A 19,283-nucleotide genomic window follows, 5' to 3' on the forward strand; every position below is an offset into this window, starting at 1 on the left:
TGACTCAAAAACTGAAGGCACCAACTTCTAGAGAGTACCTCCACTGTGACAGAAACAGTACCTCTACTGTGACAGAAACAGTATGTTTAAATACTAGATTAAGAATTTATAATTATCCAGTGGCTTAATCAACTTTTTATTGAATTTTTGTTGCTTAGAAAAAGTCATCTTTCATGCTTACTACTATGGCTAGTGAACACTTTTTCTTGAGGTCAAAGGTATGATCCAATATGACTTTAAAATATACTAGGACTTGGCACAGTGTTTAAAACAAGTGCTTGCTGAATGTAAATTATTAGTGATAGTTGCAGTAATAATCAATAGTAATATTCCAACGATCTTACACATTGCAAAGCAAGGAGAGCTTATTATTATGTATTATGCATCTCTTGCACATGAGGCTCATTTCTAGTGTACTTTGAAGTCAAGTGCCCAAAGATTACAGACACACAGATATATCTAACAGAAAAATTACAGTATTTTTTTTTAGGAATATAAAATCTATATCCTCAGATATCGGTATTATTACTACAGTGGTTTCTGTGAACAGGAGATAATAATTGAGACAATACAGTTGCCCAAGTATTGTCTCAATGTTCCCTTTGCCTAGGAAAAGAGAATGACAGCATGAATCTATTTGCTGACTTTCTTTGCCACCACAATGTCTGCATTTTGTGTTTAAAAGCCTACTTCAGGTCTTGTTACATAAAATAAAGTGAGTAGTACCTTGATCCTAATAAGGTTGACCTATACTTTTAGAGTGTCCTGAATCAAACTAAAAATCTCAAGAACTCTCTCTCTGTCTCTGTCTCTTTCTTTTTTTTTTTTTCCCCATTTATTTTATTGCATTTTAGGATTTGGGGTACATGTGAAGAACATGCAAAATTGTTGCATAGTAACACACGTGGCAGTGTGATTTGCTGCCTTCCTCCCCATCACCTACATCTGGCATTTCTCCCCTTGCTATCTCTCCCCAGCTTCCCACCCCCCCCCGTCCCTCCCCTATTTCCCCCCAACTGACCCCAGTGTGTAGTGCTCCCCTCCCTGTGTCCATGTGTTCTCATTGTTCAACACCCGCCTATGAGTGAGAACATGCGGTGTTTGATCTTCTGCTCTTCTGTCAGTTTGCTGAGAATGATGGTTTCCAGGGATGTGGAGAAACAGGAACACTTTTGCACTGTTGGTGGGAGTGTAAATTAGTCTCTTTCTTTCTCTCTCTCTCTCTCTCTCACACACACACACCACACACACACACACACACACACACACACACACACACACAAACACTTGACTTAAGGTTTTACTTTAGTAACAGACTGGCCAGGACTTCCCCAACCAAAAGAGATCAATAAGGTTCCTAATATTTTCCAGGATTTAAGTATCCCATGCTCAACTTGTTAAATAACACATTTTATAAACTTTATTGACATTTTAAATCTCTGTGCATTGTGTTCTGTTCCATCAACATTGACATAGCAGAGACAAGAGTACTCTCTGCTAAGTGTAGAAGAATGGATAAGCTGGAACCAAGTGAGACCAAGTTATTTCCCTATGCCTACTTCTCAATTCAAGGTGTCCACCTGGGGAACTGAGGCATCCCTGGGTGATGGGACACAACATGAGATCAATTCAGCCTCTACTCTGTCTATGATTTAATCAAATCGTATTAGCAAAATATCTCCATATATGAATATAAAAGAGTATTAAGGGGGACATTTCTGACAATATTCTTATGAGCACAGTTATTATGTTTCTAAACTTTTATAATAGGATGATTAAAATATACTACTATTAAATTCATGTGTTAACCTTACCAGACAGAATTATGACATCTAGGGTGTGAACTTTAAAGTGAAACTATTTTGAAAAAAATGTGTAGTTAAGTGTATGTGTATATATAGGAGAAAAGAAAACTGAGATTTACTGGTATCACCAGTGAAGTACGAATGCTTAGAAACAGACAAATGTGTCTTTGGGAGAGTTCGCTTAATCAGATGCTTAAAGTAAGACAAGTCTCTGTGTGAGACTTAGAAATCTCCTAGGAGCAGCCAGATTCCACACTGAGATTCAACAGAGTTCTGGGCTATGCTGTATTTTGGAAAAGGAAAAGCGGGTGCTGAGAGCTAAGTAGCCAATTACTCTTTATAGCCACATAAGGACTGAAGGCAAGTGGGCCCTTCCAACAAGTTGTATTATGCGATCACTGGCTTTGCAGGGAATCTCACGAATGTATAACCTTCTGATTGCCTTTTTGATTGAAAGTTCCATCTGAGATCAGGGCAGTGCAACCAGTAATAAGATTTCAAAAAATCCCATCACTGGCACTGTCGGAAAGGCTGAGCATGACTGAAATTCTATCATTGTCAGTCAAAAAGATAAGGTAACAGCGGGCATCACTATAAAAGCTCTATAAACGCACAACTTAAGCATGAATATCAACATTAAAGGAATATTATATATATCCTTATACATATATTTGTAAATATATTCATGTATGTAAATATGCACACATATACACAATTAAGATACTGGGGATAATTTATAGTTTTAATTTTTCATCTCATAATCTCATGCACTGCCAAAGAATTGCAATTGTGGCTCTCTGTTTTCATGAATCTAACCTTGAATTTTCAAGAAATTGAATTGAGGGTAAGGGGTTTTAAAAGCAGGTTTTTATTTGTGAACAGAACAATGGCTCATAATACCTGGGATTAGAATTAAATATGTCACATTGTGAGGCTGTACTTAGACTTTTTAAATGTCATTGTATTTTTTGTGGAAAAAATAATTGTAGAATATATTTTGCAGGAAATACTTTTCAATATTTTTTTTTAATTTCAATGCTGTTTTATTTGCTATACAAAGTTTATTTGTACTATTAGCCAAACAGTGTTGAATGTATTGTTTGCTCTTGTGATTATTGCTTCTTATGATAATTGTAGAAGACTATGTCTTCATGATCTATCATTTAAAAATACATTTATTATCATCGTATTTTTAATCAACACAAATTTATGGATTACATGGTATACTGTTGATATTGAAGATATTCTAGTCCTGGTGTTTTGAGCACAGATCTAGTGTTATGAAGAGCATAAAATTTAAAAATTTAATTAGTTGATGGACTATTTAGGAACAAGAATTTTGTCTGCCACATTTATTAAGTATTGATCAGCACAGAAATTAAGCTACATGGTTGATATGGAAAGATTAAATATTGTAGAATTCTCAAACTTATTTTCTTTATTTATAAAATGTGCCTAATCAATCTCTTAAGAACTAATAGTTGAAACTTTTTTTTTTTTTTTTTTGACCTGTGGATAAATAGTATTTGAGCCTGGGCTTAAGTTTGGTTGGTCTGGCACTTAAACCCCTTAACTTTCAACTAAACAATTCTCTCTGTAATGATAATATGAGGATTTTGATGATAAGAAATAGAAATTAAATCATACATAGTGCTATGGAAGTACTGAGGAGGACGTAAGGGACCCCGTATGGGAAGACTCAAGAAGGCTTCACAGTGAAATTTTCTAAGAAGATGGAAACTCAAGAATTGGTACAACAGAAGTCACAGCTTTTCTAAATACTAAAAGAGAAAATTATAAAAAGCACCAATGGCAAATTTTGAACATTGGAAAGATCCAAAAATTAGGTGTTCATAGAACACTCTAGGTTTGCTAAATTGTGGAGTGTCTTAAGAATAGGAAAAATGAGGTTCAGAAACATTATAAGGAATTTTCAGGATTAAATTACACATAAAATATGTGAGAGAAACACAAATTAAATGGTGGTATTGGGGTCATATCCTGAGTTATAATGTTATAAGTGTTTTTGTATGTATTTTCCTTCCTTTATGTATGGAAGTTTCATCTAGGTCTCAAGGTCAGTAGGCATTTTCTGGAGAAAATGGTGCTTTTGGGTACTGCTCGCCCAACTTGAGTTACCTGCCACCATCTAATTCATGTCTTGAATGCAAGTATTATTTCTTGCAAGTACCTCTACTAATAGATAATAGATATTTCTATTATTATCCACAGATTACAGAAGAGGGTTGCTAGGAGGAATGTCACAAGATGCTGTCTGAAGAGAAAGACTGTGGAAAACCATGGCTTCAATGAACTCAGAGGTCAGGACCAGAAAAGGAAATGAGAGGTCACTAAAACCAAATGTTAATTTCTTGGGATTTCTTCTGTACATGCAAAGAACTCCAGACCATCCTATGATTCCTCATAAATAAGAGAAATATTTTAACAATAATTGTCTAAGATGGGCATGACAATTTAGGAGTCACTGGGACCAATCTCCCCTTTCCAATGTTGCTCTACTTTGACTACAAATATGTCTAATGGTTTTCTAATTTTTCTTTAATTCAACTTCTAAAGTTTGAGAGCTGTGTCATCTTTGTCAAGTCTGATTGTTGAGTATGTAGATGGATGTTTCTGGCATAATGTTAGAGCTATAAATAATGGTATTTCAAATAAACTTTAAAAAAGACCTTTCAATACAAAAATTCCTTTCTATAAGTTACATACTAGGTACTAGAAAAAGGATATGCCCAACATACTTCTCTTGCCTTTCAAGACAAGGAGTTAAATTGGATGAATTATAGAAGCAAATAAGTGATAAAACATTTGATTTTGCTATCCTGTGGAAGAACTAAGCAGACTGTTTTGAAAGCACAGAGAACAAATATTTATCTAAGTCTACCAAGGCTAGGTATCTTGTTTGAGGCTGTGTTAGAATGAGTCTTGGAGGGAAGCAAATTTTACACAGGGAGTATCAAAAAGTAAGGCCAGGCTGAGGTCCTGACACCTGGAAATAAATGGTTATATGAGGGGATCTCTCAATGGGTTTCATTACCTTGTTTCTCAATGTATGAAATTCTCCAAGTTACAAAACAATCAGTATCTTTATTTATTTAAGAAGTATGTACCAAAGAGTTCCCATTCATTTAGATACTGGAAATACAGCACCGAATAGGACAAAAGAGATCTTTTTTTTTTTTCCTCAAAGACCTGGTCATGTGGAAGAAATGTAAATAAATAGAAATACAAAAACAAACAAACAAACAAACAAACAAAAACCAAACGTGACGTGATAGAACAAATAGATGAAGGAGAAACTAAATGTTTTACTTACAGTGGACAGAATGATATGTGAGCTACAATGTGAAGTTTTTGTGGTCAAGGAAAACCATAGTAAAGGGTTTGGAAATGTTTATGTTAATTGCTGTCCTGGAGTGAATCAGTGGCACATACAAGAATGAATATGAGGTCCAGATTATAGTGCATAAAGCTAAAAGAAGCACAACAGATGTGGAAACCTGGGAAGGGACCATATTATCCAGGTTCTTGTCAGCCAAGATAAAGAGCTTAGATTTACTTTATGTGAATGAGAAGGCAATGGAAGAGGCCTAAATGCAGGGGGATGATATGATCTGATTTATATTTTAAAAATAATCACTCTGGCTTTTACATGAAATTCAGATTGTACGAGATGTGAATGAAAGTGGGAAAACCCAGATAGAAGGTTTTTATCATAAGGCAAGGAACATATTGTCTTGACTTTATAGAGTGGTAATAGAGATAGAAGAAAGACCCAGAATTCACATATACTTTGGATATAAAATTGGTAGTAATGGTGGTTGCATTACATGCTCAAAATAAAGATGGAATCTAAAAATAACTTCTAGAAGTTTTGGCTTGAACGACTATGTAATTCGTGGGGCCAGTTACAAAGATTAGGAAGATGAGAAGTGGATTTGTTTATCAAAGACTGACATTCTGACTCCTCAATGACAGACAACAGGGAAGGATAACAGAAATCAGAGTCTTGTAATAATTCTTACATGGGGTGTGTTCGAGACTGTATCGGGTTCTTCAGAGACACAGAACCATTTGGTGAAAGAGAGGAATTTTTTTTAAGGAATTGGCTCATGAAATTATGGTGGCTGAGGACTCCTATGATCTGTCTGCAAGCTGGAAGAAAACCAGTATTGCAGTTCTGTGTGAGTCCTAAGGGCCAAGGATCAGCGGAGATAAGATGTAAATCCCACTCTGAAGTCAAGAAATGATGAAATAAGATATCCCATCTCAAGCAGTAAGGCAGGAAAAAAGAGAACAGGTTTCCTCTTCCTGTTCTTTATTTCTTCAGTGTATTCAATGATGCCCGTCTATACTGGGGAAGGCAATCTACTTTACTGGGTCCATTGATTCAAATGCTAACTTTATCTGGAAACACCATCACAGACACACCTCGGAATAATGTCTAATTTGTGCATCTTGTGACCTAGTTAAGTTGTCATATAAAATTAACCATCATAGACATCTTCTAGAAAGTATTTTGGTTTTTCTGTGTATCAATACCTGAGTCAATAAAGATCATAAGAGGCATGATAAATTTTAGAAAGAAAAGGTAAGTCAGACTGATAATATTATATATTTTAGCTTTATATAAATTAAAATATAAAGCTCCACTTCAGCTACTTAGTCAATTTTTGGTTAAGATATGATGTACTTGCTTACTGGAAATATTAGTTAATGTAAATGAGGAGATAATATCCTGAAACCTTTATGCATGTTTACCTAAAAGTAGAAAAAAGGCAAATGTAGCTCTCTCTATAAACATAATACACTGTCCAGAAAGCATTTCCGAGATATGTTCTTTCTCTCTGGGCTGAATACTAAATCTGAAGAGAAGAAAAACTTGGTCTTTGTGGTTTAGGTATGATAAAAATTACAGAAGAAACACCCTCAAACAAATCATTTTTTTGTTTGTTTATTGCTACTTACTGATAAAGTTATCTAGTTGTTTGGAAGTTTAGAGTTTTGGCACCTAATATATGTTGGATGCATAGAATTGAAGCAATGTCCATTGAAGAAGAGAAGTCTTATGCAAAGTAAGTATAAGAAATTCTTATATTAAAAGCTTATTTAGGAGAATGCATCTAATCTGTTATGCAGTTATCATGTGATGAGCCCTGTGCTACATGTGTGGGGCTTGGACAAAGATAGACTCATTCTTCTTCTTCAGAGATTAATGTCTTCTGTAGTAGTTTGACACAGTTCTTGTTTTTTATTTATTTATTTTGTATTGTACTTTAAGTTCTAGGATACATGTGCAGAACATACAGGTTTGTTACATAGGGATACATGTGCCATGGTGGTTTGCTGCACCCATCAACCCATCATCTACACTAGGTATTTCTCCTAATGCTATCCCTCCCCTATCCCCCTACTCCCTGACAGGCCCCAGTGTGTGATGTTTCCCTCTCTGTGTCCATGTGTTCCCATTTGTTCAATTCCAGTTATAAGTGAGAACATGTGGTGTTTGGTTTTCTGTTCTTGTTAGCTTGCTGAGAATGATGGTTTCCAGCTTCATCTATGTCCCTGCAAAGGACATGAACTCATTCCTTTTTATGGCTGCATAGTGTTTCATGGTGTATATGTGCCACATTTTCTTTATCCAATCTATCATTGATGGGCATTGGGTTGGTTTCAAGTCTTTGCTATTGTGAATAGTGCTGCAATAAACGTGTGCATGTGTCACTATGGTACAATGATTTATAATCTTTTGGGTATATACCCAGTAATGGGATTGCTGGGTCAAATGTTATTTGTAGTTCCAGATCCTTGAGAAATTGCCACACTGTCTTCCAAAATGATTAAACTAATTTACACTCCCACCAACAATATAAAAGTGTTCCTATTCTCCACATCTTCTCCAGCATCTGTTGCTTCCTGATTTTTTTTAATGATCACCATTCTAACTGGTGTGAGATCGTATCTCAAGGTGGTTTGATTTGTATTTTTCTAATAACCAGTGATGATGAGCTTTTTTTCATTAAAAAGCAGTTTTTTTATGGTTTTAGGTCTTATGTTTAAGACTTCAATCCATCTTGAGTTGATTTTTGTATAAGATGGAAGGAAGGAGTACAGTTTCAGTTTTCTGCATATGGCTAGCCAGGTTTCCCAACACCATTTATTAAAAAGAGAATCCTTTCCCTGTTGCCTGTTTTCATCAGGTTTGTCAAAGATAGATGGCTGTAGATGGGTGGCATTGCTTCTAAGGCCTCAGTTGTGTTTCACTGGCATATATATATCTGTTTTGGTACCAGTATGATACTGTTTTGGTTACTGTAGACTTGTAGTATAGTTTGAAGTCAGGGAGTGTGATGCCTCTAGCTTTGTTCTTTTCACTTAGGATTGTCTTGGCTATATGGGCTCTTTTTTTGTTCCATATGAAATTTAAAGTAGTTTTTTTTCCGATTCTGTGAAGAAAGTCAATGGTAGTTTGATGGGGTTAGCATTTAATCTATAAATTACTTTGGGCAGTATGACCATTTTCATGATATTGATTCTTCTCATCCATGAGTATGATATTATTTTCCATTTGTTTGTGTTCTCTCTTATTTCCTTGAGCAGTGATTTGTAGTTCTCCTTGAGGAGGTCCTTCATATCCCTTGTAAGTTGTATTCCTAGGCATATTATTCTCTTTGTAGCAATTGGGAATTTGAGCTGGTTATCCCTTATCAATTTAAGGATATTATAATTTATGCTTATGGATTAGTTTTCTGAGGGTTATTATCTTAAGTGGGTCATGAACTCTATCAAACTTTAAAAAAATACATCTATGGAAAAGAATATTTGCAAACTAAAAGTTCTTAGAAATTCTATTGCAATGAAAAGATTTATTTGGTTTATTCCTGGATTTCCTAAAGATAGTTAATTAATTATTATTATTTTCACTGAATAACCAATGTTATCTTTCTAAATAGATGTCTTTAGTAAATAAAATTTAAACATCACCATTGGAATCAATAGACATTACTATTAGAATCAATAGAGAATCTGAGGATTTTTAAGATGTGAAAAGATATGATCAAATCTAACATAATTTCCTTCCTTTTAATAGGGTCATATTCAGGATATCACCATCTATTTATTGAGCATCTATAGTGTGCATAGCTCTGTGATGAGTGTAATTAGGGATAAAGCAGTAGGGTAAGTCACAAACCTTGTTCACACAGAGCTAATTGGAGAGATAAATTTAACACACTGAGATAATTAGATAATGTGACCTATCACATATGACAGTATGTAAAAGGAAGAGGCAAAGTGTGGGGAAGCTGTCAATTGACATTCAGAAAAGAGAAAAGGTCAAGGAATTTCAGATGGCTAAGAAATCAATGTGCAAGAAGTTGAGCTTGTATTTTTAGGCTTGGTTCCCCATTCAGAAGAGAGTATTTGTGAAACAATGATTGTTCACATAGGTTGTTGTAATAGTCTATGCCTACTCCATTTCCGATCTTCTCTGTCAAATTTTGGAAATCTCTATTAACAAGTAAACACCCAAAAACATCACATCTTAAAAGGGCCAAGATCCTATAATTGCCTCTTAATCATGTAGATTTCTGTTGATTTAAAACAAATCCACATAAATATACATTTTACAAGAATACATATCCAATAATATTTATTTTTGCTCACTTGAATTTTGCTCTTTGTAGTTGCTTTTTATTTGATTCTGTATATATTTGCAGTTTGTGATGTTCCAGGTTTTCCTGAAACATATATCCTACTCAAATAAACTTCTAGGCTGGTTTTAAGGTCCATCATGGGAAGAATAGCCTTATTTTATTAATCAATGACTTCCATGCCAACATAATTGACCCTCGCTTACTTATCCAAATCCTCTCCCTTTGCTTTTGACAAAATAAGATTCTCCCTATCAGTAGCCTTTTCTAAAGACACTCAGAAATGCCCTTCTTCCTATTAGTACTTAACTACAGACACTATATTTACCCATTAGATTCTCATCACAGTAATTGGGCACAAAGATCAGATGTAAACCCCCAGGAGTTAGGCAGCCTTTTAGTGAAAGTGGCAAAGTGTATTGAGTGAGTTATTTTACAAATAAAGAAAATAGTCCTAAAATGTTAATATGTTGGAGATGAAAAAGATTCAAACTAGTTAAACATCTGTATTGTCTTTAGATAACAGTGGTTATTTGGCAGTGGTGGTGAGGTCGAACAAAATCGTAACTAAATTCCAAATAAACATTTATTTGTCATATTTATTGAACATAGAAATGATTGAGTACTTTCAGGAAAACAAAGTTTTATATGACACAGTCTTTAGATTGTAATCTTTTAATATACAGTGACTTGTTCAGTGACATCCTCTGTAAAAGAAACTTGCTCTCAAGCTGGACTCCACAGACATTAACAGTGGTGAAGCTAATGATCATGGTTGAAGAAAAAATCAGCAAAAAGTGCCGTAGATCTTTCACCATCACGGTCACTGACATCACTTTATCTCACTTCCCAATATTTTTCTTTGATGTATTAAGGTATCAGGTAAACCACAGTTGAAGGAAACATTATTGTTTCGCTTAATAACAATTAGCCTAACATTTTTTCAGAAATCCCTTCTAGCTTGCATGTATGAATAGATTCTATTCACTCAAAAAGGTGCACATTTTAATATGACCCCATTTTCTGTGACCAAAAAAAATGGAAAATGATTTTGAAGCTTTCTAAATGCAATAAAGACAATACTGGATTTTTTTCTCAATAAAAATAACATACAGTTTTTGTTCTATAACATTTTGTCTATCTTATCAGGAAGATCATTTACAGGAATGCCGGTGTGTTGTACTAAGTTGACACGACCATTGTATCACTGACCTGTAAATTTGTAAGAAATATTTAACAATCCTGTCAATGTTTGCAGTGGGAAAAGGCATTTTCATGTCTTTATGTTTCTTACTACTTGGAATGTTCCTGAAAGTCCCATGTTGAATTGATGAAGTACTAAACTATTATAATTTATCAAACATATAATTTAGGCTCATATTATTTATAAATTTGTATATGACAATATTCAAGCACATTCTACACTGAAGAATGTAGAAACAAGTTTTTCTAGCAATAGGGTGGTTTTATAATCACCATAATGATTGCAACCATTGATGCTTTTGTAATCACACTGCAACATGATCATTCTCTTCTCTTTTATCCAAAGCTAATAATGTTAAAGGATGGCGCACTTCACAGCAACTTCCTTAAAAGGGCATTATAAACACCCTCACAAATGTGCTAGTGGGATAATGGTGAAGAGGTCCTCAGATTGTTTCCTAAGATTCATCCTTCATATTTAGATAGATTTGTATGCATATGATCATTAAATCAATGTACCAGACTGTACCCCACCAACTCATCACTAAAATCAAGGCTGCTAAAATCCCTCTTATCAATTAGGGGAGAATGTGGTAACCAATACAAAGTTGAGTGATTTGGGAAGGTCTCTTCTAACTACCCAGCTCACTTGCAACACAAATGTTCATGGAATGACCGTCTTGAAAGATGAAGGGTCTTCTCCTGGCCTACATAAAAGAACCTAGTAAAAATAAGTAATAACTTTCCAGGATCCCACTTCGAAATTGTTCCATGTTCACTGTTTCTGAGTATTTCCTTTATGGCCTAGCCCGTTGACTACTCCCTCATGGCCTAACCTTCTCTGATGCCGGCTTTGACTCATGAATTCTGTTTTGTTTCCCACTCCAATATTGGATGGCCCAGTTTAAAAAACATATATATATATATAGAAAGAGAGAGAGAGAGAGAGAGAGAGAGAGAGGCTTATTCTTGGGTGACCCATTGGATATAGAAATATGGTCTTTGAGTTTTAAAAGATATGTATCTGGGGAATTGAAATGTTCAATCATCTGTTTCTGCAGAATAGCTCCTCTGTATTGCATTATTGGGTAAGGAAAGTTCAGTTTGTTCATATTGGATCCGAAAAGCAGGAAAAGGGAATGTGGGTCAGTGTCCTGGCAGGAAGATATGGCGCACTCAAATTAAGAAATTAAGGATGATTTAATGAGTATATAATTTCATGTGTATGAGTATAGTTGAGGAAAACCAAGAATGGTATGCCTAATGTCAAAGCTAACAACAGAAAGGAACCAGCTAATATTATTAGTCCAGACTGGAAAACAACAACAAATTGTTGCTGGGAGTTGAAAAGGAAGGTAAAGCTTTTAGCTGTAGAATAGAAGGCAGGACCTATGGCAAAGAAAGGTGATTGTGCCAATTTATTTTGTCCAGTAATTATGAGGGGCCAGAATAAGGACACAGAAAGAATTAGGCCGAAACAAAGGAAGTAAAATATTGTTGAACTTGGTTAATTGATTAGGTATTATGGGATATTATTTTCATAAGTGTCTATGAAATGCTGATATATATGATTTTTATCATTTATTCTACATATGAAGAAACCATGAATCTAAAACCTGTAGTAACTATATCAAAATCACATATTATCACCTGATCACAAAGGCTGATATTTATAGCCCTTGGGTGTTGAACTGCCATCTAATGACACTTCTAGGCAGGACTAAAAACATGATCCCATTTATTTGTGCCAACAGTGTTTCTGCAAGATTCTCAAATCATGTCCCTTGTGGTGATAAGTCTTATCAAGTTCTACTTTCAAAAAGAATTAAGACATCTCTTAATTTTCATGTAATCATTAGCCTGGTATTTTTGCTCATGTCCATATAAGGCTTTTTCTCATTACTAGCTAACAATTTAGGAACCATCACTTTAGGCTGAGGTTTTCATTATATTCACAAGACAGGTATGTTTAGAAGTAAGATTTCCAATATGTTCCCTACTGCCCTTTCTCCAAAACATACATTGGAAAAAATATTTTTGTAACAATTAGAATTAAATTCAATGCATAATTTTGGGATGTCTTAATATCTCTTACACTTACGAAATAGACAATAACCAACTGCAACCTAATATTTTCCAGAGATTATGAATCTATGCCTGTCTTCAACTATTGAGTGGGGAAAAATTATGCTTCCTGAATACACCTGGAAAGAAAAGAAGAAATGTTTTTCAGGCAATGATACCAGGAGATAATAGACTATTAAATTATCATTCATAGAAGGGGGTTTAGCAAATATGTGAACTAATTGTCTCCTTACACATCTGGTGCTGAAAGACTGTATACCTGTCTACTGTGCCAAAATAAATAAATAAATAAATAAATAATCTCCACTTTTCACAAACTCGGGTCATAGAGTTACTTATTCAGCAATTGTTTATTGGGTGCCCTTTCCTGCTACAAAATATACTGAGTTCTGAGTACACAACTGCAAATGAATTTTTTTTACATGGTCTCTGACTTCTTGAATCTAACAGAGTAGGGAGAAACAGCTGAAATACACATAACAAAAATATTATATATTGTGAAAAGTGTTATCAGTATAAGGAATCACAAGTGTATCTCGCACAAGGTGCTTAGGCAAGAGGGCACAGACGGAGGCAGAAATCTAAGAGGTCAGCCATGTGTCATGATGTGGGGTTATGGCAGCTTGGAGGAAAAGTATTATTTGTTCACAATACAGAGGGTGGCATTTTTTCAATCCATATTTTGGAAGAGAAATATTTTTCTAGCTCATACAGAGACACTATAAGAAATAAAGATTTCTGAACTACAGTGAGGAAATATTTTGACTTCCTATGAAAAAAAAAAATTAAAGAAGTCTGATTTCATTGGGTTAGCCAGCAGGTCCTCAAATGAAAAACAAAAGATATTTAAGCTAACATTTAAAGAACAAGAAAAAATTAACAAAGTCAGGAGAGAAATAGAGAATTAACATAGGATCAGAGGGCAGATGATCCCCATACTGGAAAAAAAGCCTGACTAATTGGAAAAAGCGAATTGTCAGATTGCAGTGGCAGAAAGGAAATTTAACATGAGATATGGTTATAGAGACAGGTAGTGAAAAAAAATCATACAGGATCTTGTAGAACAACATGGTGAATATCCACCGCATTTATTCAATTGGGTGGTCATATCTTGATGGCAGGATGACTGTAAGTGCTGATAATGAAGAAGCAAATGAAGAGACAAGTTCAGAAAACAAGAACATTTTATCCCGGAGATAGAATTCTGTTATCTTTAATAAGTGAATTCTCTTAGTGATTAAAATAACTGATGGGTACTAGGTTTCATGCCTGGGTGATGGTAACCTGTACAACAAACCCCCATGACACACGTTTACCTACGTAACAAACCCGCACATGTACCACTGAACTTAAAAAAAGAAGAGAGAGAAGGAAAGAAGGTCCAGTTACTGTATTGAGGAAGAATTAGAGTAGAGGAGAAGATTGTGAAAAGATGGAGTGAGTTCAAAGATGCGGAAAGAAGCCCCAGGGAAGGGGCTGTTTTGGAGGCCCAGAGAGGAACTGCTTCAAGAATGGCCTACTTGGCTAAAAACCCTGAGCAATCTAGTGAGGTGCAGATGCAAACTATCTATTGAATTTTCCCCCAGTGACCCTTGCAATCACATAGTCATGACAGTAGACTGGATTGAACCAAGTAGATTAAACCAGGTAAGTGGATGAAAGATAAAAATGGGATCTTAGGAAATAAAGGCAGTAGTTATACACATATTTTAGCTGATCTTCAGAAGCAAATTTCTTCAGATAACTGATTATAAGAATATATGGGACCATGGGACCATATTTTAAATGTTTACCTTTATATATTTAAATATTACAGCAATGGGCTCATGCCCTATGTTATTAGGGATAGACCAGTAAACAAAGAAAAGTTGGAGACTGAGGATGGAGAGAGATGACCAAACTGTAGGATCAAAATCGCTGAGCAGGTGGAAGGGGTGCAGAGAGGCTGCAGTCCAGAAAAGATGGAGAGGAATTGGTCTTTGACTCGGCATCATTCTCTCATTTGTGGTAAGAGAAATAACTAGTAGATCATTCATTCATTCATTTATTCATTCTTCATTCATTTATTTATTCATTCATTCTAACAGAAAAAATGAAAGTATTTCTTAATTTCATTATGGTCTAGCCACTATGCCAAAGGTTGGACATACTTAGGTGAGCAAGACCAACGTGATCTCTGTCCTCATGGTGCTTTCAGTCAAGCACAAGTGACAGATAATAAATGAACAAATAAAACAAATGAAAAACAAAGTAAAATGAAGTGACTTAAAGAAAACAAAAAAGGCGCCGGCCTTGGTAGGGGGCGCCTGTAATCTCCTGGGGCAGACGGATCACTTGAGTCCAGAAAGTCAAGGTCACAGTGAGTTATGATTACGCCACTGTCCTCCAGTCTAGTTGTCAGACAGAGCAATACCCTCTCTCTAAAAGCAACAACAACTAAAACAAAAAGTGAGGTTAAATGTAGTGAGAGTGTTGAAGAGAGGGAGGAAAGTTTAGATAGAGTAGTCAAGGGAGGCCAGTGTCTTCTTGGAAGAGGGAGCTTTTGTGCAGAAACCAGAGCGAATTCATGAGCTGTACCAGATCTGAAGGTGGATTTTGCCAAAGAAGCAAAGAGTCAAAGAGGAGAGGAGTTGGGAGAAGTAGGGCCACCAGTGTTGTCCCTAAACAAAAGCATTTATATACCACAGCAGGAGGCAGACACTACTACAGTTATTTAGGGACCAAAATCATTTTTAAAAAACTCTGATGTTAGCTTATTTAAGGAAGGATCTATTGGCAGCCTACCCTCGAGTACTTAACCCTATGTTGCCCCATCATGATTCTTTTTTTCCCCCTGAGTATTTTGAGGTAAATCTCTGCATGGTGTACTCTCTTATGTCTCTGTGTTAACACTATATTTAATCTTTTAAAAACATCACTTGTATTTGGCACAGAACTGGATCTCAAATATATTACAAGCCTTATGCCAGTCTCCAATAACTGGTGAAATGCTGTTACCTGATGTTTCAGCTGCTGTCAAGTTCCTAGTTGCTTTGGGAATATTTTACATTTCATTAGTATAATGATAGAGTTTACAGTTATCTACAGTATGTAATTACATTCATTAATAGTAACACTGCATTTTTACATTAATTATAATGAGAATTAATGGATAGTTATGTGGATTTTCAGCTATAAGGAAAAATTTTGGCACCAATTACTCTTGTACAGCTAAAGATGAATTTATGGAGAGATTTACCTCAGTAATTCTTTCAGGAAAATATGAAATTTCAAGTACCAGTAACCATGAATTATGAAATTTAAATATATGTGTATATATATATGATGAGAAATTAGAGTCTGTAACTGTGCATGAAAAAGGTTTATTGTAAGAGGAGGCAGCATGGTACAGTATTAAGGAGGAGGAACTAGACCTGAATTAGAACCCAATATCTGCCATTTTCAAGGTCTTGTTTAAACTCCTCTACCCTTTGTTTCTTTCTACTTTGTAAGATGACTGCTGCTCCAAAACTGTGCCCATTAAAAAAAAAAAACAAAACTGTAAATTTTCAGCGTGCTGCCTGGCAGATTGTAAATGCTCTGCAAATTGTAGTTTTATACATGGAGAATAGGGAGGTAGTGTCAATGAATAAAGGCTTAAGAAATATTATTTTTCCTTAAATATCTAAGAGAAGGTAAATTCGTGGTTTAAAACTGTATTCTTTGATGTCCAACAGGAAAAAAAATTGACCAGTAGTGTAAGTGAGGCGGAGAGATGCAGGAGGTGGCTGTGGAAACTGTATTTCATGGCCCATAAAATCAGAGTGGCATACAATTTTGAATGGAAGACCAACCACAGTTAAACAATAAATTTCTTCCTGGTATGCATATTATCCATAATAAGGCAAAATGAATTTACAAGCATCTCACTGAAATGCAGAGTTGTAAGATACTAAAATTCTTCTAGGTGCCCAAGGCTGGTTAAAGAAAAGTTAATGTGTAATAAAAGTTATTACTAATTTAGGACTTGCAAAATGCTTTCATGGGTTTACCTGCATTCTCGCTCCCCAGATATTTCCTCTTTTCCTCCCTCCCTCCATCTGTCCCTCCCTCCATCCCCTCTCTCTCTCAAACACACTTCTGTGTTCTTAAAAGTGACGGCTTTTGTTCCAAAGGTTTTCAGGATGCTTTAATTCATGATGCAACTAGATGGGAATGTTTTATACATTTTGATGTCTGTACTTTGCAACCTAATTATCAGAACTTTGCTTATTAAATTATTGAATCTATGACAACCATTGTTGTAATAGGGAAGGTGCTGTCATTCCCATTTTTGTGTCTGGCAAATATTTGCCCTGGATGCTATTAAGCTACATGATCCTCCCTTCATCCAATTAATCACAAAGAAAACAGAAGGCAAAATACCTGAAAAATCAGTGTGGTCAAGAACAATTCTGTATGTGAATTTGTCTTTCTCTTACCCACTGCCTCAATTAAGAGCACATCAGCACTATGAAGAGAAAACACCCTGACATTTTCCAAATCTTGAGAAAGCATAGAATCATTCATTAATGAGATTTCCATTCCCTCTTGCACTTCCTTTGCAGGGTCCTTAAGTGTCCTATGCAGATGGCTGTCAAGCAAGCCTGGGAACAATATCACCAGCAAAAGCTGCCTGATGGAGAAAGAAAAGGAACCCCCTGTCCTCTGAGTACAGATTTGAAATGACCTCTGCTTGAAGCCTTTGCCTTCATTAGCAGAAAATTCTTTGCTTCACATTTGGAGACATGGTCTCAAGGGATGCAAGCTAATGTTCTCTAAATTGGGTCTAATATTACACCTCCATTCTAATATCAAGTTACATTTGGAGTCTTAAAGAACCCTAATTTCCTCTAAAGGGAGCTTAATTTAATCTCCCTTCCAGGTGGGCTTTTGAAAATGTGCTGCAGCATAGACAAGGCCTTGACCCCTCCACCCACCTTCAGTCTTTCACTTAGGGTATTCTAATTGGCTTTCCCTCCATGAATCAGCAAATGGTGATTTGTGAGATGATTTTACTTGGGTATCACATGCTGCCATGTCTGCTAGATATATGACCCATTAAAAATATAAACTTATTTCAGGGAAATGGTCTTGATTTTGTTAGAAAATCCACTGTCTTGATGAATTTCCTCCCCAGCTGCAGGAAAACAACAAGCTTACCTCGTAACAAGAAAGCTGGCTCCTTGATAAAAGGTCAGAGGGCAATTAGAAATCAAGACTCACATGGTCTTCAAATTAAATAAACTTAAGGTGTAGTTGGAGAGTATTTTCCTTAACCATGTCTCCTTGTCTTCTTGCAGTAAATCATAAAATACAGGCTTTCTAAACATTGAAACAAAGTATTACATATTTTAACATTATAAAATTGTTAACACTGATTTATTTTACTATTATTATACTTTAAGTTCTGGAGTACATGTGCAGAACATGCAGGTTTGTTACATAGGTATACATGTGCCATGGTGGTTTGCTGCATCCATCACCCCTTCCTTTACTTTAGGTATTTCTCCTAATGCTATCCCTCCCCTAGCCTCCACCCCCCTACTTTCTCTTCCCTAGCCCACCACCCCCTTGCTATGCCTCCCCTAGCCCCCCACTCCCTGACAGATCCCAGTGTGATGTTCCCCTCCTTGTGTCCTTGAATTCTCATTGTTCAATACCCACTTATGAGTCAGAACAAGCGGATAACACTGATTTTTAAAGATAGTAACAGAACAAAAAGATATGAAATTTAAACATATGTTCTCTTGACCTATCCATTTATTCACTAGTTTAACAAGTAAGCATTCGCATCTGATCCCATGGTAGGCATTGTTCTAGACACTGGGTAAGATCCCTAAACAAAAGAGTCATATTGTCTGCTGTCTACAGACCTACAGTGTTGTGAAGGAGATAGGCAATAAATAGCAATATTCTGTCGTATTCATTAAATGTTAATCTTATTTGGACTTTATGCCAGGTTTTCTTTTTTTAACCTCTGAATCTATTTATTCACTAAATCATTTTACATAAGGCTTTTAAAAGTCAAATTGCTGTGTGTTACGTGTGTGTGTATGGGTGGTGGGGTGGGTAATGAAAGCACAGCAATTTTCTTAAATTCAGGTTTTAATGAATTTATAATATATAAATAAGAAAACAGGAATAAAATTCCAATGAATATTTGCACCCTGTCATGCCATTATATTATCCTGCAACATCTCTCAATGCTGCTGAAATAAGGGAAAAAAATGAAATTGCTTTTCTTCTAATCACTTTTTTCTTTTGTGAATTCTCTGTATTCTGATAGAATTCAATGACTTTTCCTTTTCCTTCCTTCCTTCCCTCCTTCCTTTCTTCCTTCCTTCCTCCCTCCCTCCCTTCTTCCCTCCCTTCCTCCCTCCCTCCCTTCTTTCCTTTCTTCTTCTATTACTTTCTCACCTTTTCCTTCCTTTCTTTTTTTTCCCTACCACTTTTTTTTTTTTTTTTTTTTTTTTTTTTTTTTTTTTTTTTTTTTTTTTTT

General features: G+C 35.5%; 1 protein-coding gene across 2 annotated transcripts in view; it reads left to right on the plus strand.

The window, feature by feature from the left end:
• CDH8 (cadherin 8) overlaps positions 1-4,494 on the plus strand; it is a 383,989-nt gene extending 379,495 nt beyond the window's left edge. For both annotated transcript variants that reach the window (XM_037743753.1, XM_017543295.2), the window contains exon 13: positions 4,038-4,494. In XM_037743753.1, coding sequence (XP_037599681.1) covers positions 4,038-4,149 — 112 coding nt within the window. In that variant the 3' untranslated portion in view covers positions 4,150-4,494. The remainder of the gene's footprint in view (positions 1-4,037) is intronic.
• Positions 4,495-19,283: the final 14,789 nt, after the last annotated feature.

The sequence above is a fragment of the Cebus imitator genome, unplaced genomic scaffold (assembly GCF_001604975.1).
Source record: "Cebus imitator isolate Cc_AM_T3 unplaced genomic scaffold, Cebus_imitator-1.0 Scaffold151, whole genome shotgun sequence".
In the NCBI taxonomy this organism is placed as follows: Eukaryota; Metazoa; Chordata; class Mammalia; order Primates; family Cebidae; genus Cebus; species Cebus imitator.